Below are 25,393 nucleotides of genomic sequence, written 5' to 3' on the forward strand. Positions count from 1 at the left end.
CAAGTGATTTTGTTTTATGGGAATGTTGTCATGTTTGACTTCGTTTTCCCTGCATATTTTGTTCTTGATTGTGTGTTTTAATTATTCCATTTTGCCTTTTAATAAAGAAATGAAGGCATAAAAAATATAAGGGTAAGGGGGAAATGTTCCTTTTTGTTCTATTCCCTTTAGATTCAGAGGTACATGACATGATATGATATGGTATCTTTGAGTATTTATAGATATTTTTTTAATGTACAGAAGACATTACAAATGATGGGCTTCTACATAATTGGTATTCGAGGGCTCCTCCATCCATATATATACTACCTGACAAAAGCAAATTGTCTAACTCCCCATGTATATCAGATTTTAATTGCTGCTACTAGAACACCTACCAATCTAAAACATTCCAGAGGTCCTCGCTACCCAACTCATCATCATGTGGGGAAGTTGGTCACAATGAAAGTGTCTGTATTTCCAGCTACCCTCTTAGCTAGCATTTGTTGTACTTTTATTATATGTATATGGTGATTATGGTTATAAGATAATTAACACATTTTGCTCTATTAACAAATAAAAATAACAGGTATTTATCCATTGTTGAATATGTCAATTAAATTGAGTGAGTTGATCACCCTAGCTGCCAAGCTAAATTGTATACTAGACTAGAAGCTGTAGGGGGTGCATTTTTCGGGTCTTTTGGTAGGGCTTAAGTAGAGTTTGACTTTGGATGGTCCGTTGGAAAATACTATTGAAGCAAAATTGTGATTGTTGAGCGATGGTTGATAGAATAAAGTTCTCATATATCTTAGAAGTTATTTAGGGATGAAGACCTCATATACCACTCTTATACTTCTTTTTAAGAGGAGGTAGGGTCTGGTGATTATGTGTCTTTCTGTTGGCCGTTTCATTTTGTCTGTTTTTCCAAGTTTTTGGTGGTTCTTCTCTGGTAAGGGTTGTCCATCTTGTACTCTCTTATTTAATGTATGTATTTTAACACAAAAAATATTGTGAAGAGTGACACAATATAATGTATTCAAGAAGGAAATGATATGAGGTAGATTTGGATTTGTTGTACTAAACAATTTCAAGCAATGATGTTGTTAGTTGTTGGTTGTTAGATCGAGATCAGAGTCAAGAGTTAATTTTAATTTCTTTAAAATGTAATATCAATAGATCATATATACATTTGTAAAAAAAAAAATCATATATACAAGATAAGTTGGTATATCGAGATCGGAGTTAATTTTGGAGTCTATTTATAATGTTTTTTGAGTTGTTGGATTGAACAGATCGTATATTTATTAAATAATAAAATATATGATACATATGTACATGTAAGATTCACTTAAACACTTAAAAGTAAAAGATCTATCGTAGATGGTTTTAGTGAGTAGTGTAAACTTTCAATATTGTAAAGTTCAACTACTATTCCTTTTACTTTGAGTTTTTAATATATCAGTCATTAAAAAAACCATAGAAACAAGTTATTCTTTTCTGAATTTTTGTATTAATCTGCTAAAAAAATTTAGGGCTAAATCAATTTTTTGATTTTTGTAAACATTTTAATTTTCTTTTTGGTCTTTTTAAAAAATTTCAACATGTAGATTATCAGATATTTTCTATCACGATTTTTGGTCAATAAAAGAAAATGTTAACCGATGCTTCAGATTAAACAATCAAATATAGTAATATTATATTGGAAGTCATGCAATCAATTTATCAAAAGTCTAAAAGTGACATTTTAAATTTAAAACTTTTTTTTAATCTCTTTAACCATTACCTTAAACATTGGTTAGTTTGTCCTCGTAAGCTTAACTCAGTTGGTAGGGACAATGCATAATATATGCAAGGTCTAAGTTTCAAACCTCGACAAAAAAAAACATTGGTTAGTTTGTCCCATTACCTATTTTCTTCTTGGAGAGGAAAAGAAAGACATGGAGAGAGACCAAATGGGAAGAAAATATTCACGTAAATTATGGTATGATTAACCAGTCCCATAGGGTGCCACTTATTATGTTACCATGTGGTTGAGGAAATGGAGCCATCACTCTCTCGCACCATATATTATTCTCTGATATATCTCTCCCAAATCTGACATATTTTCTGCAGAAACAAACTCCTTCCAACTCATATTTTCAGCAATTCCAGAAACTTAACCCCACTCCACGTGAATCTGACACGCTCAATTTCAGGAAATAAACCTAAATTAATTACATTAAATTACCTAAACTTTAATTTCGAATTTTGAAATTATTTTACTACATATCACATATGTTGCCCCGTCAAGCCACGTATATCTCTTCATAGTTTATATAAAGAAGAGGTAGACATGTAGTAGTAGTAGCAGTTCATATAAAAGTATCACTTCGAATTCAGGTTAGAAGACTGCCCACCTTACTTAACACTATGTTTCCATGTTCAAATAAATAGGACGGATCCAGCTCAATATCGGACGGCTTGTTAGAATTTTATTATGCAGCAGAAAAAAGTTGGTCGAGTGACTATGTTAATGTGTGGAGTTTGGCATAATCGCAATATATAATTAGGTATGGAATTATGAGGAGAAAGTAGTTATTAATCAGATTGATGTTCATATTATTTGACTGTGGGAAGAATGGCCAAGTATAAATGGGCGGAGTTTGATTCAATTGATTGGATTAATGCAATGGGAAGCTGTTGCCTTCTAAACACGGGTGCATTTAATTTGGACCACCAACTCTTTGGCTCCAACTTGGACCACCTAAATGACTTACAATAGGAGGTGTGGATCCGGTCAAGAAGCTCACACCATAAGCACATGATAGTATCAATTCCCTTTACATGTTTTAAAAGAAAAATTTAAAAGGCATATTAAATTGTAGTGTGGACCCGCAGAAGTGAGTTGTTGTCTCTAATGAATTAAAATATATTTGCTTGAAAGAATTAAAATGAATGAAAACAAAATTGTGTTCAGTAATATACTAATTAATCAACCAAATTAAATGCAAATCGTTTTAATGAATTTATTTTTTTAAGAACGTTTTAATGAATTTATAAATAATATTCCCTAAAAAATTATACATAATATATAATATTTATCTCCTATACCATATATTCAAATATCAAACATAAATAACTGAAATAAAAGTATATGCAAAAAAATAAATACTCAAACATGTTATGGTAATTATACACTCAAAAGCAATTTTAGTCCAAACAATAAATATTGTTTAAATCACTTTTTTAGTGAAGGTATCCAAACATAAATCACGTTACATTCAACCAACTTTTAACAAAAATCAATTATACAGAATCAATTAATTCAAAATCAATTTTCACCACCGCCGAACCAAACACATGCGAAGAAGATCTCGGTGGTGGAGAAGAGAAATGAGAAAAAATTGGATTTTTTTAAAATTAAAACATTAAGGGTATTTGGGTAATTTCATAATATAAAATTAATTTTTTGGAAAACTATTATAAAAAAATTATGTAGTGACGTGTTTAAAAAAATAACTAATAAAATAATAATGTATCAGTGTCACGTCAGATCCGTTAGTATAAGTTAACAGTAGAGACTAAAAACACCAACGAAAAATTTTGTATCGATTAAAAAGCGTGATTTGTTTTTATAGGGACATTTGGAACTAAAAAAGTTTAAACAAACTTAAACCCTGACTTAAAACTAATCTTGGGATATTTGGCACTAAACAAGTTCAAACAAACTCAAACCCTAGCTCAAACTAATCTTGGAACTAAACAAGTTCAATCAAATTCAAACCCTAGTTTATGTCTAATCTTGGGACATTTGGGACTAAACAAGTTCAATCAAAATCGAATCCTTTATTGGGACAACAAATAGATTGTAAACTTTGGCTTAAGACAACTAATAAGCATCAAACCCTAGCTTAGGTCTGATCTTAGGATATTTAGGACTAAACAAATTCAATCTAACTCAAACCCTACCTTAATATTAATAATAACATCAATAATAACTAGTAACAACTTTCTTCGACATGATAACAATTGCAGTAATGATAGTAATCATATTAATAAGGGTTAATTATCTTTTTGGCCCCAATAATTTTTTCAAATTTCAAGTTTTTAGATAAAAAAAATTGATTTAAAAGCTTGAAATTTGAAAATTTTACATTGGTCAAAAACATATTTAATCCATTACAATTGCAGTAATAGTAGTTTTTTTTAATTATTTTTGCTTATTGATTGAAATAATATCTTTAAACTAACATCCTATAAATTATTAATTTCTTCATAAGCCAAATCATAGCATCAATTTCTAATTTAATATCTAAATTATTTTTTTCTTTAAAATTAAACCTTAAAGAAATGTAATTACATTTCTTTAAAACATCACATTTTTGTTAGGGATTGAATTATTTACCCATGTACATTATTAGATTCTTTAATTACATTGTTAAAAAAATCTTTTCTATGTTCAACGTAATTTAAAAGGCCTAGAAAAGATTTTTTTTGTTGAACATAGAAAACCCATGCAACAGTAATTTATTTATTTGAACGTAATTTATTAGAGACAATGTAATTATGCTTCAACATAATTTATTTGTTTCTTTTCAAAATAAACAAATAAATTATTTGTTTCTTTTGAACGTAATTTATTTGTTTCATGCTTCAACGTAATTTATTTGTTTCTTTTCAAAATAATACTACAAAAGCCCATGCAACACCATAAATAAGAGAGCCCAAAAAATTCCATGACAAAAAAAAAAAAAAAACTGTAGCATGATCTATGTAAGCTTGGAATTACAGTAAACTTGTTTGAAGGGTTGTCAACAATAAATCTGGTCCGTTCCAATATATTAGTAATAAATCGATGGTCAATATTGAAGGGGTCCAAGTTGGACCTAAAGAGTTGGTGGTCCAAATTATACGCGACTTCTAAACACTATCATTTGGATATTATTCAATTCACAAAAACACCAAGCCATTTTTTAGAGTGAAATTCACTCTCATCTAGTCAGTATACTGTAATTCAGTTTTTTAGTTTCACAATTAAAAGTTTGATGTCGTTATACATCCAACAATTTGATTGTAAGTTAATTAAGTGGCAAATTAAATATGCAATTTAGCCTCACAAGAACAAGGAAAAGATGGTTGCATCACCACTTTGAGGCTTCAATTTCAGTTCAAGGATCAATCAATGAAGTAACTTTGAATCCACGAAGATGGTCTGACTCAAAATGGAAAAGGATACTTAAATGGTGCCTGCAACTGCATAAAACGCTCTTACCCCAATTTAATTCATTCATTATTGGTTTGTACTTTCTATGTTTTTTTATTTCAAAATTTATACTCTGTGTCTCGCAAATAAAAAAATTATACTCTGTGTCTCGCAATAGATGACCCATTTGAAAATGTGTAATTTTGACCTAACTTACTTTGACCATATTTTTCTACTAATATACAAAGATAAATAATATCATATAAGATGTCGTTAGATTTGTCTTGATGAGTATTTTCAAAATATCAAATTTTCATAATTTTTCTAATATATTATTCAAGATATTTAAGCTCAAAATTATTCATTGGCATGCGTAATAAGGTCAACTGTGTCAAGTATTATGGGACAGAGAGAGTAATTTATTACTCGTACTCGTAGTATACATACTCCTTTTTATTTAATTTTTAATGAAAAAAATATCAAATCATAATCGCCATAAACAGCATAAGTAGTAAGTACTACTACTAGTATTTCAAAATACAAAGGCCTGGTGATACAATTACAAACATGATGCAGATGCAGCAATCGATAATGACAGTAAAGTTGAAGTGGTAAAACTTGACAGTAAATACATGCATTATTATCTATTTTTTAATTGCGAGTGAACACCACGCTGCAACTCTAACTTGTGTCATGCGAGTGGGGGTGAGAAAGATGTTGCAGTGTCTTCAAAAGCTGGGCCCCTTTTCTCTTTCCCCTAGCACTACACTCTCCTTGAAGCGCCAATTCCACTGCACGCGCCACCTCTTCTGGCGGAGCCGTCTGCATATCCCCCGTATCACCGCCGTAAATCACAGCTAACACACCAATAGCATACTCTTTCCCACGCGCCCCCGTTTTTCCCATGACAGTAACCATCACTGGAACCGCTAGCGCGTGAGCTCTCACTTCCTCCGCACCTTCCGGCACAGTACACATAAGCTCTAAAGCAGCAAGAGCTCTCTCAGCTGGTGCACCGTCAAGTTCAGGAGCAGATTCTACGACGGCGCCAACGGCGCCAGCTTCAACAGCAACACGACGGTTGGCTTCTGAGAGACAAAGCGCGAAGAGAATCTTGGTGGCGGGTTTTGATTGACGTAAATTTCGTATGAGTGCACGCATGAGGTTAGGTGGACATGGTGGTTGGTCTTGTGGAGGGTTGGGAACGAGGGAACGTTCTAGAAGGTTAAGAGCAGCGTTAAGGTCTGTGGTTGATTGTAGTTCTGACACGTGGAAGAGTTCTTGAAGGTTGGGGATGGTGGAAAGAAAAGGAGGAAGAGGTGGTGGTGGTGGAGGAGGAGGGAGTGGGGGTGTGTTTGGAGTGGAAGTGGGGGTGGGAATAGAGAAACGCCACTGTGTGAAGCTTTGAGAAGTGGTGGCTGAGTTAGAAGAGGATGAAGTGGAAGATTCGCATGTTGTTGAAGTGTGAGTTTGAGTTTGAGTTAGAGGGAGTGGTGGTGGGGTGGGACCGGTGGCTGTAGGACTAAGGACTGTTTGGCCGCAGTGTCGAAAAAAGCCACATGAGAATAGTTGAGTTTTAAGCTGTTTTGGTTGATGGCTTTTCATGGTTGTGAATAGATTCAGCTACTTACTTGTTTTTCTTCGAGTGAGAGACTGTGAGGTGAAGTGATTCTTTGTTGTGTTTTGAAAATTGTAACAATGTTGTGACTTGTGAGTACTGTGCAGTACGGTGTGGTTCTTGCTTTCTGTCAACTTCGTCAAAAACAATATAGGGAAAACTATCACGGTGTGGTTCACTTCACTTTTCACAGAGTTAAATAGTGAAAACTCAATTCAATTTGGTATTTTTGGAATGGAAAATGATTACTGTACACTAATACACTCCATTCCATTTACATCTTGCGAGAAAATAAAAATAAAAATGATGATATGATATAAGAAAATGTTTGAGAAATGATATTTAAACCACTATTTTTGATAACTTTATGTCATATTCACATTATTTTTTTACTTTTTTTTTCTATTGCTTTTGTTTTTGTGTCAATATCTCGTTTGCTTTGTAAAATTTTAATTGTCTCAAAAATTGTCATATTGTGTCAATATCTCGTTTGCATTGTAAAATTTTAATTATCTAAAAAATTGTCATATATATGGATGTTCAAATAACACAACTCAAAATGAACATTGATACTTGAACACAAGAAAAACAACATGTATTGACAACGTACACCATTTCATGTGGATCATGTACACCCTTTTCTCTCAAAACACGTATCCCAAGGTGCACAAAAAGTTGAAGAGTCCACTATCCATACAAGTATGAGAAATGGTCGAACAATTTTGTGATAATTTTGTATAACTTTCTCTCTTATACACTCATTACGTTCTTACTCTCTTTTTTTCTTTTTCTTTTTTTTCATTTGACCTTATCTCTATTGTTTTTTATTAATAAAAAAAAGATTAAAATAATGTTGTGCCAAAAGTTGTCGCAAAATTATTGTACAAATATCATTACTCTATAAATATACACTGTGATGTTCATTTTGGATGTACATATAAGATTATTGATAAAATAAATAGGAAAAAAAAAGGTGTTGAATAATGTTGGAGAGTCTAATGTTTAAATACAATTTGAATCTTGCTGTTTTCACATTCATTGTTTTCTAGAAACACATGGAGTGAGTGTTTGGATCAACTTTGGGACACAAATATCACGTCCCAATGCAATTTCAACTTGGACATTATGAAGCTACAAATATGAGCTTTTGCTTTGATGTGGTTTTTTAACGTGATTTTCTTTGATGTGCCGCATTACCAAACAAGCTAGGAAATGACCAAAAAATCTAACGGTAGTTAACTACCGCCGGTTTCTAATTATAAGTCAACTGCAGTTAACTACCGCTGGAGTGTTTTTGGTAATTTCCATGTGTTTCTAGGAAACAATGGATGTGAGAAAAGCAACTTTCTATTTTCATGTCACTTGAAATAATATAGTTCGGTCAAATTGCACTTGAATTCTCCCAAAAGATTTATTTGAGTAATTATATCTTAGTCTCCTAAAACAACCAAGGTTTTAAAACCAAAATAAAATTAAAGAACAAAGATATTTTATCAAATGATTCATGATATCAATTTTTTTTTTTTATAAATAAGATGCAAATTATCAATGACTCGTTGGATTAGGAAAAGATTGGTCCTTCGTTTATAGTCACATACTTCGTGAAGAAAATCAATGTTGTGTTGACATGTTAACTAAGATGAAAGCAAAGTATTTGGAAGTCGTTTATTGTCATGTATGATTCTCCCCGTCGATGGGGACGCGCTCTATTAGCATGATGCAAATGGAGTTTATTTTTTGAGACTTTGTTTTCCTTCTTTGAGGGAGATTATTCTGTTAAATTCGTCAATTATATTTCGTGCATGTCAAAATTGTAAAATATCAAAGCATCTAAAAAGAGGAACTAAAGTCATACATAAATCCGTAATTTAACTAAAGAAAATGATTGGAAATAAGAATCTATTTTCTGTCCACCTCATGGTTGTAAACGTGTAACTGCAATTAGAATAAGGAGCAAAATATTTCATCAAATGCAGCCTACCCTATTTGTTTCACAAAGCAACTGCCTTCTGAAGTACGTGTTTCTCCTATCTCAATCCTCAATTTACAACATTAATATCCTCCCCTCCATTCAGCCTCAAACAAAGGAATGTAATGGAATTTTACAGTTTTGTAATTCAAGCTACGAGATCTCAACGAAGCTCTGAAATGAACTAATAAATAAAATAAGAAACTAAGACCTACTTAATAGTTCAAAACTTAAGAAATTACGCGTCCGATATGGAAGACAGATCATCTCCATTTCTCTTCTAGATCTTTCCTCTCCGATAATACATAAGTAACAAATAATGCTGCTACAAGTGCAACAATTGTTAGCAGAAGTAGAGCATAGCTGAAATCTTCAGTCAGTGAATCGTAAGTCCTAGAAGGAGCAATCTGAGTAAAAAATAGATCTACTCCATAGGCAAAGACGAGGGATGTAGACTCCAATTTGGCAGGCACTGTTACTATACCTCGCAGACCTTCTACTTTTAGGGAATGTGTGATATAGGACTGCATAGATTCAAACATAATGTGTGAATTTCATGTTAAGAAGTATAGTAAGCTTAAAGATAAGCATGAGACCAAGTTGGTTTCAAATGTTTATCTAACTAGTATGCATTTGCTCAAGCAGATCTACTCTAAACCGAGGAAGGACGATATGCAAGTGCAGGCCATAGCAAGTAAAAACAGGGCTCAAAGTCATTTCTCCATCCTCCTTATCATTTTCCAATTACTAGTTCTCATAATGGATAGGAACAAGTTATTAAAGTTGTAATTCATTACTGTCTAACATATGGCTAATCCCTCTGGTACAGAGAAATTCCCCCGAGAAAAAGGAATGGGGGGTTATATATATAGTTAAATCAGAAATTAATCTCACACAACATGCATGTGGGCATGGTTCAGTTTGGGATGAAAACTACCAAACTGAACTGTTTGCTAAATTTAAAATAACTGAACTGTTTCAAACTGAACTGAACCGAACTGTTATTAGTGATACCTTTGAAAAAAATTATGAATAAAAACAAACGAAATCGAATTTTAGTCACCGAACTGAACCGAACTGTTTTGAACCGAACTGAACTGTTTCAGTTCAGTTTCAGAACTGTTAGTAATAGTTCAGTTTTTTTTGGTTCAGTAAAGTTCAGCAGTTCAGTTCGGTTTTTTGGTTTTTTTGCCCACCCTTAGATATATATTGCTGGCTATAACTTGGCATGTTATCTACTTTGCCGCTAAATATCTAAAGAATAAAGGTCACAGCCCTTCATCAGTAGATAATTCTTTGTCATCCAAAATATGTCCCCCCAACCCATCCCCCCTCTTCTCAACGCACTGTCTCCCTGACCAGAAGCAATTTCATATTTATTGTGATAAAAGAAATTTGTAAACTTGCTGATGTTTTTAATCCTTTAAAGACTCAACAAATTTCTTTTGAGATAATGAAGGATTTTTTTTTGCTTGTATTAAATTAAGGAAACTTCAGATGAAAATATACCTGAGAAATGATCGGTAGTGAATCAGTAAGAGGAATAATTCCTTCTTCTTTCTCAGCTTGTGAGGGATTGAGAGTCCGACGGGGATCCAAAAATCGTTTATCAAGTGCCAAAACCTGCAGCAAACAAAAAAAAACAGTAAGAATGTCATTGAAGAATCCAATTAAATGAGAAAACAACAGAGTGTTGCTTTTGATCTCAAGTATTCATGTGGGAAAACAGTCATAATAAATTCCTACCTGATCACCAATTGTTCCGATAAGAAGCTGCTTAGAGGTTATACCCTTAGCAGTTGAAGTCACTTCAATGGCTTTCACAGAGTGAGTAAAGAAGTATGATTGTGATTTTGCTGAGATTTCTGGTCGGTAATAAGAAGAGATGGGTGATGTAAGATTATGCTTCCCAAGTACAAACTTCCAAATATCTTTGTTATCCTGTGAAATATATTCCAGCCATATATCACATTAGAATGAACAAAGACAACACAAGAAATAATGACTGGATGAACACAATAACCATGTAAAAAAAGATTAGCAGCAAAAAATTAGACAGAGAGAAGAATAATCAAATAACAATACACAAGTTGGCTGACATACCGCCCGAGACTGGTCATAGACCTCGATGACTGACATCTCATGTCTGTGAGCCCTGAGATTAAAATAGTGGTAGACAACCCAGTTTTCACTAAATACCTACAGAAATAATATTCATGCGATGTGAGAGCCAGATTCATATAATACATCTTAAGAATGAGAAGGTAGCTCAAAAGCTTACAGCATGAACAGGACCCTGGCAACCGTGGTGGGTCATGCGATGCAATATGCGACCAGTCACAGTATCAATGATATAGATAACCAAAGTTGCCTCCTCTGGTGTTGCTGTTCCGATTTCCCCACTGGCTTTTGGTGCTGCATTTGCGACAAAAAGTATATTCTTCGATATATACTTGTACATGACATCGTGGTCAGTCATAACTTTTGCTTGAGTATGAACAACCTAGATGAAACAAAAGAGAATAATAATTTAGAAAGGAAGGAAGCAAAGAAATGACCAAAGACTCGATGAAAGAGAGTCATTATAATATTTAAAGTTTAAGTGCGTTGAAAATCTTTAATTGTCGTATTATTTATGATCATTTGTTATATTGAAATATAACTACATATACAATTCAAACGACTTCGGAAAAACTAAAGGCACGCTGATTTGGGAGCATAACAAAACTTGGATATTAAGATTAGTAAATATTACACTACCAATCAAATCACCTCTTACTCGGAAAAAAAATCACCTCAAGACTAAAAACTTAATTTCATTCTTTATAGTGACATTGATTTATTTATGATAAAACCCAACTCAAGCTGTCGAGTTGAGCACATACTCATTAAATTTAAAAGAAAAGTATTTCGAGTAAGGCATGTTTATATACCTCAGATGGGAGACTAATATTTTTAAAACATAAGGTGATCTGTATTAGATGAAGTAGAATATAACAAAAAATGTTCTTTTAATTAAAAACCTCAAAACCAAAGGCACCATACCTCATTTGATTTTCTTGTAACTGTTGCAATAATCTTTTCTGATTCCGATGGGAATACAATTGACCATAAGTCCCTGAATACAAAGCAGTATTCATCCACTACTTCATGAATGCAATTGCTCTTTAATGCATGACCTCTAATAACACCATTATCAGTCTCAACCGAGTACCAGTATATATTTGAAAACTCACGTTTCAGAATCTCAATAGCTTCAGGAGTTCTTGGGTATAAATATGCATGTTTGTTAACATCTATAATAAGATGCAGACGCTGTTCAGTTGAATCAGTATAAGGCAGTGGAATAACTCGAGCAACGGTGTGGGCAAGACTCAGAGAATTGAGTTCCTTCCCTGTGTATGCATCAAGAAAAGAAATAACAGTTGGCGCAGTCACACTTGGTCCACATCGCCCAATTACAAGAAGAGATGGATTCTCATCCAGTGCATGATGATGTGGAACCTGCCACTGATAAATGTTAAGCCCAACTGGATGTTCACAATCCTCTGATTTACGCAAAGTATGAAGTGTCGTAGACCAAACTATGCGTCCATCCCCGGTATGCAAAGCAAAAACCTTTCCTGCCCTTGTAAGTACTATAAGCAACTTACGAAAACCATTATGATCACGAGTCATTTTGCTTTTCTCAGAACTCCTCAACCTAAGCTTTTGAATAGCTATTTTCTCCTCAGCGCTTGCGATCATTAGAGTTCCTTTGAGTTTCAGCAAATGTCCCTTCATGAAAGTTCCACCATTAGAGCAGCAGTTAATGATATCCACATAAAAATCATAATTCTAACATTAAAACAACAGAATATATACATATAGAGAAGTATCAAGCGGAAGTGTGAGAGGGTCTAATCTTGATGACCACATAAACATACACTAACAGTCAAAATTGTTTACTTCAAGATAATCTTGATCATATAATTATGTTGTGTGGTCAAGATTAATTCTTCAAATGAGATGTACTCTCAATTGACACATACACACGCAAAAACATAAATATCTGTAAAAAAATAGACAGTATAATGTCCTTGTTAAACATATCAAGGGCATACCTTAAGCCATTCGAAGAGGTTCTGTTCTACTTTTGCAACAGATACACCTTCCTTTTCCACAGGTAGTTCTGACGTTGTTACATCAATAACTGAGGCAAGACCGTCCTCTCTACTCCAGACAATTTCTCCTTGTTGAACTAATAGAAGTGAATGATCCTCCATTACCATCAATGCTCTGAACCCATGAGATCTATCTGTTCTGACATAATTGTTTATGAAAATCTTCTCAATATTTCCTCTTTGATGGTCTATTACCAAGTTTTCCTTCAGCAAAGCACCATTCCAATCATTAACATCCTTTACAGAGAGCTGAATTTTATTGTCTTCATATTGAACAAAGGCAAAGACATGTTGATCCTCTGAAATTGACAGAGCATTGCTAAAGGCTGCTGTATTGTCGATTTGGTCCAGCGCCACCAACTCACCTTCATTTGTAACTTTAATTAAGAGAACTTGGGAATTGATTTTTAATGCAAACAGTCCTGGAAGCTTTGATGGTAATATTACTGCCTGTCCAGATGAATCCTTGATGAGGTCTGAAACTTGCTTCTGGTTGTAGTTAATATCTCCATTGTTGATGTCTATTGTTACTATCTTTGACCTTACATCATCCAACACCACAAACTTATCACCTGAGACTGATAATGATTCCCCAGAAGTTGCAAAGGGAAGTGCTACATGATTATTCTTTAACAACTCCCCGCTCTTTGCATTCACTTCATAAACATAAAACTTTAAAGAACCAACAAAACCAGCTACATAAATCACATCAGGAGACTGTATAATATGGCTAACTTCAATGCTGCAAATATGATTAAGATATAAAAAAAATCAATGGTACTCTTTCGCTTAAGAAAAAAATATCAGGCTTATCCAACCCCAAATTTGTCATACCTCTCACTAGCAAAATCTTTCCTCCAGAGAACTTCACCGTCTATGCCAGAAATGGCATGAAGACACCCTTTACCAAAAACAAGTATCAAATCATCCTTGTCAGCTTTCAAATTTTTCTGCAAAAAGTAAAAACTGCAATTAATTACAGGTGTACGGAAAAATACAACAAAATAAACCAAGGCCAACTGCAGTAAAGGGGGTCAGTGCAGGTTCATAAAGATGGCAATGCAGACTAAACTATTCTGCCCCACCATCAACCAGCCAATGAAAGGGCGGGTAGGTTAGCCCATTTTAGAAAATGGGTTGGTTGAGCGAACACACTGCCAATGAAAAATTTCAATAAAATAAAGACCTTAAGGCTCCGCTTGGGGGTTTAGAACAGGAGGGAAGGGCTTTGGGGGAAAGGAAAGGAAAGGGAAAAGAGAAAGAGAAGGAATGTCTCCCAACTTGAATGGGGGTTTATTTTTCTTCATAATACCAAATCCCCATAATATGGGTGAGCTCGATATATTGCAGAAAGCTTTCTGAGGGTTTAAAAAAATTCTTCAGATCATTTCCATCCTTTTATAATACTCTTAAAAATATATCAATCATAAGCTTTCTCTTCTCATTCTCTACAAAATGACTCTCTTAAATAAGGTGGGAGATTTCTCTCTTCCCCCCTCCCTCCCCTACAAACTCCCAAACAGTGCCCACATAGCAAAGTCACCCATAATATGGGTCGAGTCATGGCACCTTATTTGCTTTGGCATTCATCTTAATGCATATATTAAGGAGGATTTCTCTAATTATGTTCGAGAGAATTAGAAGGTCTATTGTTTTAACTAGTTCAATCTATTATTGAGTTCTGTTTGCATCTCCAGAGGATGCTCACTTTATGTATGTGTCCTTTTCACAGCTTTGGAGGATGTTATACCTTTTATATCAGTTATTGTTTCTTAACCTTTTCGTAATCTTCTTACTTTATTCAATAAGAAACCACATCACATTCATATGTATATAACAAAAGATATGGTACTTAGAAAGAAAAAAAAAAAAACTTACTGGAATGTTTAATATTGACTTTGATTCCTTTGATCCCTGAAGGGAAGACTCCCAAACCATCTGCCCGTCAGGTAAGTTCCATGCTCTCAGTATACTTCCATCAGAGGAAAGGGTGATGACATCTGCAACATTTAAAAACACATTTGTGAACTCAATCACTAATATACACTAAAATTGAAACAAATCTTGATGCATAAAATAATTCACTCCAACAAAGTATTAAAGAGAGCACAGAAGAAATGACAAATTAATGAAAAATCACTGTTAAGTCTTTTTACTAGTGCATGACATCCTTTAACTTATTATATTATATTTGAAACAATGAGACAACAATCGCGAGGAATATCATTGCTTTACGAGATACAGATAGCCAAATGAGATTTTTGGACAATAGACACTTGAAAGTGGAAACGAGGTGGAGTGAATCTCAGGCTAACTTTACTCTTTTATGAGAAAGATGTTTACTCTTTGATATATTTATGCAATTAGAGTGAGACTGAGACGAGCATCAGATTGATTCACCAAAGTTTTAGATCTACAACCCCAACATCTTCATTTGCAACCTCGTATGAGAATTGCAACAGAGAATGCAACAACAGGAAGACTGTATTTATGAGGAAATATATCACATATATTTGTTATATTTTGGTCAATAACTTGTTCTTCGTCAAATATGTTAGTAGAAGAAATCCAAACAAATATATTTTCAAAAGAAATACAAATTTCAAATAACTAAACTGAGTACCAAAAAAGGAATAGAAAGGGATCGTGGTAACAAGAAGAACCCTGAAAATTAATGTCACATCCCAATGTCGATATATTTTTTATGATAAATTATAAAACTACAATATAACTTTTCTGCAGTACAACTAAAACTAGAGAGCATGTAGTATCATTCTGCGTGAAAAGATACCAAACAGAAAAAGGTTAGACATCATACATTTTCCAAGGGCAATGTCAATCCCATCAACAACATCATTGGTGCCAAGAACATGCCTCCAAACTGCAAGCAACAAAAACACAATTCATCATTTTCTAATTCCAAACAAAAGAAAACAAACAACTAAGCAAACAACCAATGGTTATTGCTTGGAAAAGGCTTGATTTACTCCGAAAACGATTCAAGACTATTAGGCTCAATATTATATTAACCATCATAAGCCATAACCTATGGCAGTATCAAAAACAACACTCTCCTAAATATAACAGAAATTTGGGTTTGGACTAGATACATCAACTTTTGTTGACCCAAATTTCTCTTATATTTAGTTCGGATAACAGCTTAATTAATATACTGAAAAAACAGTAACACAAATTAGCCATACAAATCTCTCCATGGCGAAGGTCGAGTGAAGCTACAACATTCTCTTCAGTGGACACTAAAACACGCTTTCGCCCCGTCTTCTGAGTATGGAACACAGCATGCTTCACCTTCCCAATATACTGTTGGTGCCTGCAATTGGCAGCCAAAAACATAATCACAATCCATCAATTATAACTTCCAAATCATAAAAACAGATTGAATTTGATTATAATCACTTTTAAAGTCACACATATAGAATAGATGAGATTGATTTGTTGATGGTGTAAAACTTTTCACACCGTGGTGCATAATTAAAAGGCTAATTTATGCACTAGAAGTTTATTTTTCCGTGTAAAATTGATTATCCTCAACGATTAAAAAAAAACCGATCAACATCAGTTAAGGTTTAGATTAAGTAGCAAGTACTTGTAACAACATCGATGAGTTTGAAATTAGAAATAAAATCAATGAAAATAGATCGAGGTTTTAAGGCGATGATTACAACAAGGGAATAATTAAAACAAATGGAATTGTGGTGTGAATAAGGGTGATAGAATTTACCAATCCATGAGACCAACTTGATCTTCGTAAAGAGAAGAAGCGAGATTGGTTAAAGAGAGGAAAAGGAGAAAAGAGAGAAAAACCCTAATCGCCATGGCCATGGCGATGGATCTGAAGAGAGAAGAGTGAATGTGTGAGTGATGGGTATTGTAATCTTCGAGTTCCACGGAGGAAGATCGAAGCTGACTTCTCCAAGAACGCAAGTGTTTGTTTATTTATTTTTGGATGAAAATTAGGTTGGTCTAATTAAGTTATTTATTTATTTTGAAAATGGCCACTTTATTATTAGTGAAAGAACAACATTAAGCAAGTTAGCAGCTGTACTTTTTTTTTCGGAAAAAAATATATTCAAAAAGAAAACACTCTTAAAAATATCGTATTCGTTTGTTATACAATTAAAAAAAAATATCAAAATCGAAAAAAATAATTCTTTAGATAATTTTGTAACAAAATCGTTTTTATTTAGTTATATATCCAGATAAACTAGATTATTATTTTTTTAACAGTGATTTTTATTATGGTAAGACAACACAAAAATATTCTACTTAGAGTAAAAATCATTGTTTTTACTAGCGCATTCAGACGGATATTTCGTGCTAAATCCTATTTTTATTATGCTAATGTGTATAAATTATGAATAATAATTTTTAAAATTTTTTAATTATAATTAAAAGTATTTTGATTAAAAATATAAGTATAAATATTTTGCAGTTTCATAATGTAACAAATTACATTACCTTTTTTTCAATAACACTAACAATATAACAAACTTAATATAATTATGTTGTAAACATAATGTAATTTTTTTTTTGTTGAATGACACTAACAATATAACATTTTTATATGCAAATTTGTTTAAAAGTATAAGTGTAAGTAAAAAAAGTCATCCCAAAATCATGTATTCCCTTTTTTACATGGTTTCGAGCCGACTTTTTCATTTCCAATTATACCGTTAAACAAATTTCTTTGGTTACATACCCTTAAATAAATTTGACCATACAAATGTTATTTTGTTGGTGTTATAAAAAATATAAGAACTTATGTTATATTTGTTATATTGTTGATATCATCGAGAAAAAAATAAGTATAATTTATTACAATATAAAAGTGAAAAATATCAATTATCTACCCTTATAATCTTAATCAAAATAACTTTAATAAAATTTTTATAAAAAAAATATATTGTTCATAATTTATAGGCATTATCGCAATTGAAAGAGCGGACGGATGGATACGAAGTACCACTTGAACTCTAATATATATATATATATACTATAATTTTTTTTTATGATTAAGTAATTGATTGAATATATGTGATGTATTTAAGTTGAGATATTAATGTTGAACACTCCAACAAGATAAAAATAAAACTACCTTATCAAAACGACGAACAAAACAATGCAAAGTACCAGAGGATAATCATATCCATGTGAGCATAGTAGTAGTAAATAAACGAATAAATGATTTAGTTGGGTGATTCCAAGAAATTAGAGAGAATGTGGAGTGAAAAGTTTAATAGGTTCGCCTAACTCTTCTACGTTGTTGGAGAGTGCTAGTCAATGTCCGATTAAGAAACCAAAAAGTTAAGTTTTTATAAAAAAAAAAAAAAAAAAGTTTCATTAAAAAAAAAAAACTTACATTTCTAAAGCAAAATTTATCTTTGAGGATTCTTGAACGAATCCCCCGGTTAGCAAGACCCTACTCTATTTTCTAAAAAGTTAAAGAGTTGTTTAATTGTTTAACTTAATAGAAATTAAACTTTTTTGTGTGCTTCACCATAATAAAAAAAAATAATTGTGTGCTTGGAACGCATCCCTGGTTGTTGACAAGCACGTGAGGAAATAGTGTGCAACTCGTTTGTGATAAGGAATCAGGGAAAGAAACATATCAATTACTATCATTTTCTGTCTGTCCCTTTCTAAATCTATATTTTCACTTTCCGTTTTTTCCCCCTCCGAGGATTTTAGTTTTGAAGTTGCCTCCTTTTAGATTAGATCTCTAAAAACCAACCACCGAATCCCGAATCTCAATCTCCCAGTTCCCCTCATTTCATATGGCACTGTCTTCTATGTTCAGTACCACTTGGTCGCAAAGTTGGAACAGTCATGCTCCTCCACTCTGCTTCGCTGTCATTTAGGTACTTTATCTTGTTCCACTTTTCATCCTTAACTTAACTTGCTATATTGGTCACCCGAAACTCCTTGCTCAATAATGAATATCCACTTGCCATTTTTGGCTGGGAAAGACGAGTAGTTTTTATGACCACTTTGTTTACATTCATGCCATACTTGTATTCATTTGGGGTGAAGGTTTTTTTGGATAGTCAAATGTTGCTTGGTTATGTTAGTTTCTAGTTTGTATCCGGAACCTCCTAGTTAATACTCTTTCGTTGTCCTTCAGCTCACCAACCAAACTGTCTACCTGGGACCTCATTTGGAGTTAAGTAAGTTACTGAACATTATTGATTTGGATTTATTTCTATGAATGGCATCAATTAGAAGAACCTTGTCTCCGGTTCCTCGAGCCACAACTGCAGGAAATGTAGATGTATGTTCAGTATCTTCCCCGTTATCTAAGTCCTCTCCTACCCCCCAGAAGTCTATGCCATCCGATGGATTGTTACCTTCTTCATTCACCTCACTGGACTCCAGTGCTTTTTTGCTTGGTGTTTTCTTCCCAAGATCTTTGTGGAATATTGAGAAATCAAAACCTAAGGGTCAGCTTTGGAGAAAGGTGCTTTTCCATTTTTTCATTTGTTTCATGGTTGGTGTTTCTATTGGCCTCATCCCGCTCGCATCAACCAACTTGTCCTTGAATCTCATGTCAAGAAATCAAGGTTTTTCTTTTGAGGTCATATCTACTGTAAAAAAATTCCAGTCACTCGAAAATGTGAAGATAAATGAGACACCGTTAGTTGATGAGGCTGTGAAGTTTGATGCTACTTTGATTTCTGCAGTACAAGAACAAGAACTAACAGATGGTGTAACGTATAATATATCAGATAGCCAATTCAGTGATGAATCATATTTGGAGTCTCAAAAGCTTCTCATAATTGTCACACCAACTTACAATCATCTATTTCAAGCTTATTATTTGCATCACTTGTCACAAACTTTGAAATTGGTCTCCCCTCCTTTGTTGTGGATTGTTGTTGAGATGAATTCTCAATCTGATGAAACTGCTGACATTTTGAGAAGTAGTGGGATTATGTATAGACATCTCATATGCAAAATGAATCTAACCAACACAAGCCATAGGAGCCTTCTTATGAGAAATCTTGCAATAGCTCACATTGAAACTCATCGCCTCAATGGAATTGTTTATTTTGCAGACAATGATAACATCTATTCGATTGACATCTTTCAGCAAATGAGAGAAATAAGGTATTTTAGTTCAAACAATGTTACTCGGTGTGATAATTTCTGTTATTCACCTCTCACTCTTGGATCAACTTGTGTTATAAAGAAAATCGTTACATCATATCGTTCTTTCCTTCAATATTTTTGCAGGCGATTTGGAACATGGACTGTTGCAAGATTATCAAAGGATAGAAGCGGCATTCTCTTGCAAGGGCCCATTTGTAATGGAAGTGAAGTGATTGGATGGCACACAAATAATGAATCAGATGGGAATTCTAAACGGTTTCATGCTGAAATGCAAGGCTTCGCCTTCAACAGTACGATACTATGGGATCCAAAGAAGCGGCACCGACCGTCTCATGAACCTATCAGGCAGCTCGAATCAGTCAGGGAAAATTTGTGGGTTGGTAACTTAGCATATTTTCTTCTTTGGAGTATATCATTTTCTGTATTCAACTGAACCTGTTGAAATTGGTCTGCAGCTGAAATGTATAGAATTTCTGATTATGTAACATTTGTCCTTTGCGGTCGGGTGATGTTCTACATACTCTCATGTTATGGCTATCCTCTCCTGGTTGAGCGAAACAAAAATATATAGCTTACTGATTGATCAAACCTGAAATGATGTTTTGATCAATTGTGAATTTATTTATTTTTTCGCTATATGCAGGTTAGCACATTGATTGAGCAGATTGTTGAAGATGAAAGTGAAATGGAGGGCCTAATGAACGACTGCTCGAGAGTTATGGTTTGGAATATTGATCTCGAGTCATCTTATTCCTTCTATCCTAAAAAATGGATTACAGAGAACAACCTAGACATCATTTGGAATCTTCCCCTTGTGTGAAATTCTTCATAAAGAAGCGGGAAGCGCTATATTTTCATCCTGTTGTGAGTTAAAACTTCAGTCTTTGTACTTTAGTTCCTTCTATAATTGAATTGAATGTTAAGAATTATAGGTTTAGGAAAGGGAAGAAGGATCAGAGAAAGATGGCTCAAGTTAATGAACCAAAAATGTTATCGATAGTTACAATGTGTTACAAAAGACAAAGCACCAACCTTTGCATATACCAATACTAAACTCTTAATCATAGTTAAAATTAAAAAGGGAAAAGTAGACAGGAAATATAAAGAAATATGCAAACTGCTACTTATAAACCATTTTAAGTTATTTTAAGATATTCTAAGATACTTTAAACACCTGTATGTTTTGTAAGATGTAAAAGAAGGAGGAATTATTGTTTTAAATGTGTTGTCAATTTGTCATATACTCAATTTATACAGCCTTTTTTAACTTTTGATTTAAATTGTTTCAGCATTCTGTTATGCACTGCAAGGAAGATTATAAAGAATTGGAAGTCATCATGCTAGTGCTTTATTGTTTATTATCATCTTCTCAAATGGCTACGCCTATTCGGATATCCCATTCGCCATCACAGTGACTTGCGATACCATCCCTACGAGTCCATTGATTAATAGTGCATTTTAATCTTTAACAGCCTGTGCATTATAATTAAAAACCAGGTTCCTTCTGATCTTTCAAGAGGCAGATGTTTCAGTTGTCCAGTTGGTCCTATCATATACTTTTTGTTTGTTTTAACAATTTAATGATGTCTCTCATGTAACATTGAGATGAATTTTGAATGTCAAATAGTAATAGTAATATTTAACATTTGAATGCATACCTATTCATCATTTTCATTTAAAATTTAATGTAATATTATCTCTAGAAAATTTGATGTTAAATTTTACAGTTAAATAAGTTTTTCGTCCCTAAAAATATAGCGAATTTTGATTTTAGTCCCTAAAAAATTAATCACAATGTTTTCGTCCTCACAGATTTTTTTTATTTTTTTTTGTTCCCTAATGACCAATTTATGTTAATATAAATGTCAAGATTACGAGTCTTTTATGTTCAAAATGTGTTCATGTTTTTTGAAGGAAAAATGTGTTCATGTTATACTTATATCCGTTTATTATGTTCAACTTTTGTATATTCATATTATGTTCAAAAAATTTCAAGAACACGTCAAAATTATATTTGTTATGGACCAAAAACAAAATAAAAAAATTTGTGATGTTTTCATATTTGTTAGGGACCAAAAACAAAATAAAAAAATTTGTGATGATGAAAACACCTTGTTTTATTTTTATAAGGACTAAAATCAAAATCTGTTATATTTATAGGACTAAAACCAAAAGAACTACCATTAAAACCAAAAATAAAATAATAAGAAATTATTTTTCGAAAAAAAAAGGTCAGCCGTTCATGTATTAAAGACAATAAATTAAATAAAGAATTATGATATCTAATAAGAATCATAAAAAGACAATAAATTAAATAAAGAATTATGATATCTAATAAGAATCATAACATTCTATTAGTAATTATTCATATTACTAATAGCTTACTAATTATAAATTGGAAGAGTGGGGTTGTTGTTTGGGGGAGGACGCTTTTTTAATCGAGGAAGTCACTGATTCTGGACAAGAACAGCCTGCCCCAGAAGATGTTGAAGGTTTGGAGAAGGTACAAGGGGAGTGGGAGTTGGACGACTTGGTTACTCGATTTACAAAACGAGTGGAATCAACATGATGGACAGAAGGAGGGTCGGCACAAATCTGAAGCGAACAATTTTGTTGGGAAAAACAAAGCTGTCAACGTTTTGGTGCAGCAGCTGCAGCCGGTTTTGGAGCCTGTAGAGCAAGCAGTCAGTGCAACTGCTATTCATGCCAGCAACGTTCAGCAACAGAAGGGTGATGATGCAAACAAACTTAAAGGAACAATACCATGGAGTCTTGATTGGCTGGCCCATTTTCATTCACGTGATACTAGTAATGATGGATCCTTGAATTGTGATAAAATTAAAGTTGTTGATTCTAATGTGCAAGTGGCAAAACGTGATGATAAATTGCCAAAGCCATCATCTCTTTCAAAGAATTCTTTACTTCCCAAGCATTCGGTTGGCTTTTTAAAAAAAGTTGCGCGCATGCCGGACATTGAACGTAAACAAATTTTAAAAGCTTTGAAAAGGCAAGATAGAAGTAAAAGGAAGCGTAAAGGGAAATTTATTACAAATGCAGCAGGTACTTCTAACTCTGATTCTTCTAAAAACTCAACCTCGTCAGTTAATAATGATTTGGGTAAATTGGGTCTTGGCTCATGAAAAACCAAAAGCTGTGGCGGAAGATGTTAAGGAGATTGGGAAGGTAGTGGGTGTGAAATTTAATTGTGACACGGAGAATAGTTTTAATTTGCTAACAAAAGAAGGGAGAAGAGAATGGAGGGCTTTCAGTGGTGGTGAGAAGGCGAGTAAGTTGTTAGGGGACGGTGAGGGTGTGGAGGAGAGGTGTTGAGGGCGTGGGGTTTGGTGACGGTGGGGAGGGTGGAAGGTTTAAATGAAGATTTTGACGTATAATGCGAGGGGGTTAGGAGGTGGTGAGAAGAGGGAGGAGGTTCGTCGGTTAGTTTGTGACAAACATCCTTCAGTGTTGTGTATACAAGAATCTAAGATGTCCGTGGTTACTGATTTATTTATTAAATCCATCTGGGGGAATTCCCCTTGTGACTATTCTTTTCAACCGTCATTGGGAGCTTCGGGAGGTTTGATTATTGTGTGGGATTGTTCTAGAGTTGTTGTTTGGTCCACTATGAGTCTTGATCATGTTCTGGTAATCAAAGGCAAAGATATTCATTCAGAAGAAGAATTCGCTATTTTTAATATTTATGCACCTTGTGACTTGGCAGCTAAAAGCGATCTTTGGGCTAGACTGATACCTCTAATTGTTAGTAATAATGATTTATGCTTATGTGCTTGCGGGGATTTCAATTCTGTCCGTGATTCAGATGAGAGGAAAGGAAGGGGTATGATGTTCAGACAGGTGGATGCGGATGTTTTTAACAAATTTATTGATGATGGGTCTCTTGTTGATTTGCCTATTTGTGGGAGGTTGTTTACATGGTACCGCGGAGATGGTGTGTCGATAAGTAGATTGGATAGATTTTTGGTGTCAGAGAAGTGGGTCGAAGCTTGGCCTAACTGTGTTCAAGTGGCTTACCCAAGAGGCCTTTCTGATCATGTTCCTCTCATGTTATATGTTGATAACGCTAATTGGGGTCCTAGACCGCTTCGCATGTTAAAATGTTGGGCGGATTATCCAGGTTACGAAGACTTTGTCCGTGAAAAGTGGGCCTCATTCAATGTTACCGGATGGGGCGGTTTTGTTCTTAGGCAGAAATTGAAGTTGATGAAAGAAAGTTTAAAGGAGTGGCATGTTCAACATTCTCAGAATTTAGATGGTAAAATTATGGACATTAAAAATTGAATGGCTTTTTTGGATGACAAAGGTGAGACTGGGGCGCTACTGGAGGTTGAGGTGGAGGAGATTCATGAATTATCTGTTAAATTACATTCCTTGGCTCGAGTTCAAAATGGTATCAATTGGCAGAAGTCGAGAATGCATTGGTTACAGGAAGGCGACGCCAATTCAAAATTCTTCCATGAAGCTATGTCTAGTCGTCGGCGTCATAATGCGATTAACATGGTGCATGTTGGGGGTATTAATGTTGAAGGGGTACAAAACATCCGTGCAGCAGTTTACAATCATTTTTCCACTCATTTTCAACCTTTATGTGCTGCTCGACCTTGCTTGGATGGCCAACATTTCCGCAAGTTATCTTATGGTGAGGCTGGTAATTTGACTAAACCCTTTTCTCTTGAGGAAGTAAAGCAAGCGGTTTGGGACTGTGATAGTTTCAAGAGCCCGGGACCGGATGGAATTAGTTTTGATTTTATTAAAAGGTTTTGGGATTTACTAAAGAATGATTTCATTAGATTTTTAGCGGAATTTCATCGCAATGGGAAGTTGTCTAAAGGAGTGAATTCTACATTCATTGCATTGATTCCAAAGGTGACTAGTCCTCAACGCCTTCATGATTTCCGGCCTATCTCTCTGGTGGGGTGCTTGTATAAGGTTTTAGCAAAGGTTTTAGCTAATAGGTTGCGCGGTGTGATTGGTAGTGTGGTTTCTGATTCACAGTCGGCTTTTGTTAAAGAACAAATCTTAGACGGTATATTAATAGCTAATGAAGCGGTTGATGAATCGAGACGTATGGGTAAGGAACTTCTTTTGTTTAAAGTTGACTTCGAAAAGGCCTATGACTCCGTCGACTTTAAATACCTTGACTCGGTGATGGTAAATATGAATTTCCCTACTATTTGGCGAAAGTGGATCTATGAATGTATTGGGACAGCAACAACATCGGTTCTTGTCAATGGTAGTCCAACAGAAGAGTTTCCTATTGGGAGGGGTCTTCGCCAAGGGGATCCGCTCTCGCCTTTCTTATTTTTGTTGGCAGCTGAAGGCTTTAACGTCCT

General features: G+C 34.0%; 4 protein-coding genes across 5 annotated transcripts; 2 read left to right on the forward strand and 2 right to left on the reverse strand.

Moving 5' to 3' along the window:
- Positions 1–5,582: 5,582 nt before the first annotated feature.
- LOC146942716 (ARM repeat superfamily protein) lies at positions 5,583–7,092 on the reverse strand. The gene has a single exon (XM_085756749.1). It carries the CDS (start codon positions 6,767–6,769, stop codon positions 5,846–5,848), a length of 924 nt encoding a protein of 307 aa, XP_085612875.1. The 5' UTR covers positions 6,770–7,092; the 3' UTR covers positions 5,583–5,845.
- A 1,592-nt stretch (positions 7,093–8,684) lies between these two features.
- Positions 8,685–16,883, reverse strand: LOC146942717 (uncharacterized). Its single transcript, XM_085756768.1, has 12 exons — positions 16,657–16,883; positions 16,118–16,245; positions 15,733–15,795; positions 14,793–14,914; positions 13,749–13,864; positions 12,855–13,656; positions 11,797–12,528; positions 11,033–11,254; positions 10,855–10,950; positions 10,498–10,692; positions 10,261–10,374; positions 8,685–9,275 (listed from the first exon to the last, which is right to left on the reverse strand). Exons 1-12 carry the CDS (start codon positions 16,755–16,757, stop codon positions 9,015–9,017), a joined length of 2,952 nt encoding a protein of 983 aa, XP_085612894.1. The 5' UTR covers positions 16,758–16,883; the 3' UTR covers positions 8,685–9,014.
- Positions 16,884–18,487: 1,604 nt separating this feature from the next.
- Positions 18,488–21,697, forward strand: LOC146942718 (putative beta-1,4-xylosyltransferase IRX9H). Of its 2 annotated transcripts, XM_085756770.1 has the most exons (5): positions 18,488–18,793; positions 19,057–20,039; positions 20,166–20,418; positions 20,686–20,906; positions 21,332–21,697. In XM_085756770.1, the coding sequence occupies exons 2-4, from the start codon at positions 19,141–19,143 to the stop codon at positions 20,860–20,862; spliced, it is 1,329 nt and encodes a 442-aa protein (XP_085612896.1). In that variant the 5' UTR covers positions 18,488–18,793; positions 19,057–19,140; the 3' UTR covers positions 20,863–20,906; positions 21,332–21,697. The 2 variants fall into 2 exon arrangements, with proteins under 2 accessions (XP_085612896.1, XP_085612895.1); XM_085756769.1 differs by having other exon boundaries at positions 18,512–20,039.
- A 1,831-nt stretch (positions 21,698–23,528) lies between these two features.
- On the forward strand, positions 23,529–24,341 carry LOC146942719 (uncharacterized). Its single transcript, XM_085750055.1, has one exon. The coding sequence runs from the start codon at positions 23,529–23,531 to the stop codon at positions 24,339–24,341; it is 813 nt and encodes a 270-aa protein (XP_085606181.1).
- Positions 24,342–25,393: the final 1,052 nt, after the last annotated feature.

This window comes from Medicago sativa, chromosome 3, assembly GCF_051527215.1.
Source record: "Medicago sativa cultivar Bolivia chromosome 3, Bolivia_mono, whole genome shotgun sequence".
Taxonomy (NCBI): domain Eukaryota; kingdom Viridiplantae; phylum Streptophyta; class Magnoliopsida; order Fabales; family Fabaceae; genus Medicago; species Medicago sativa.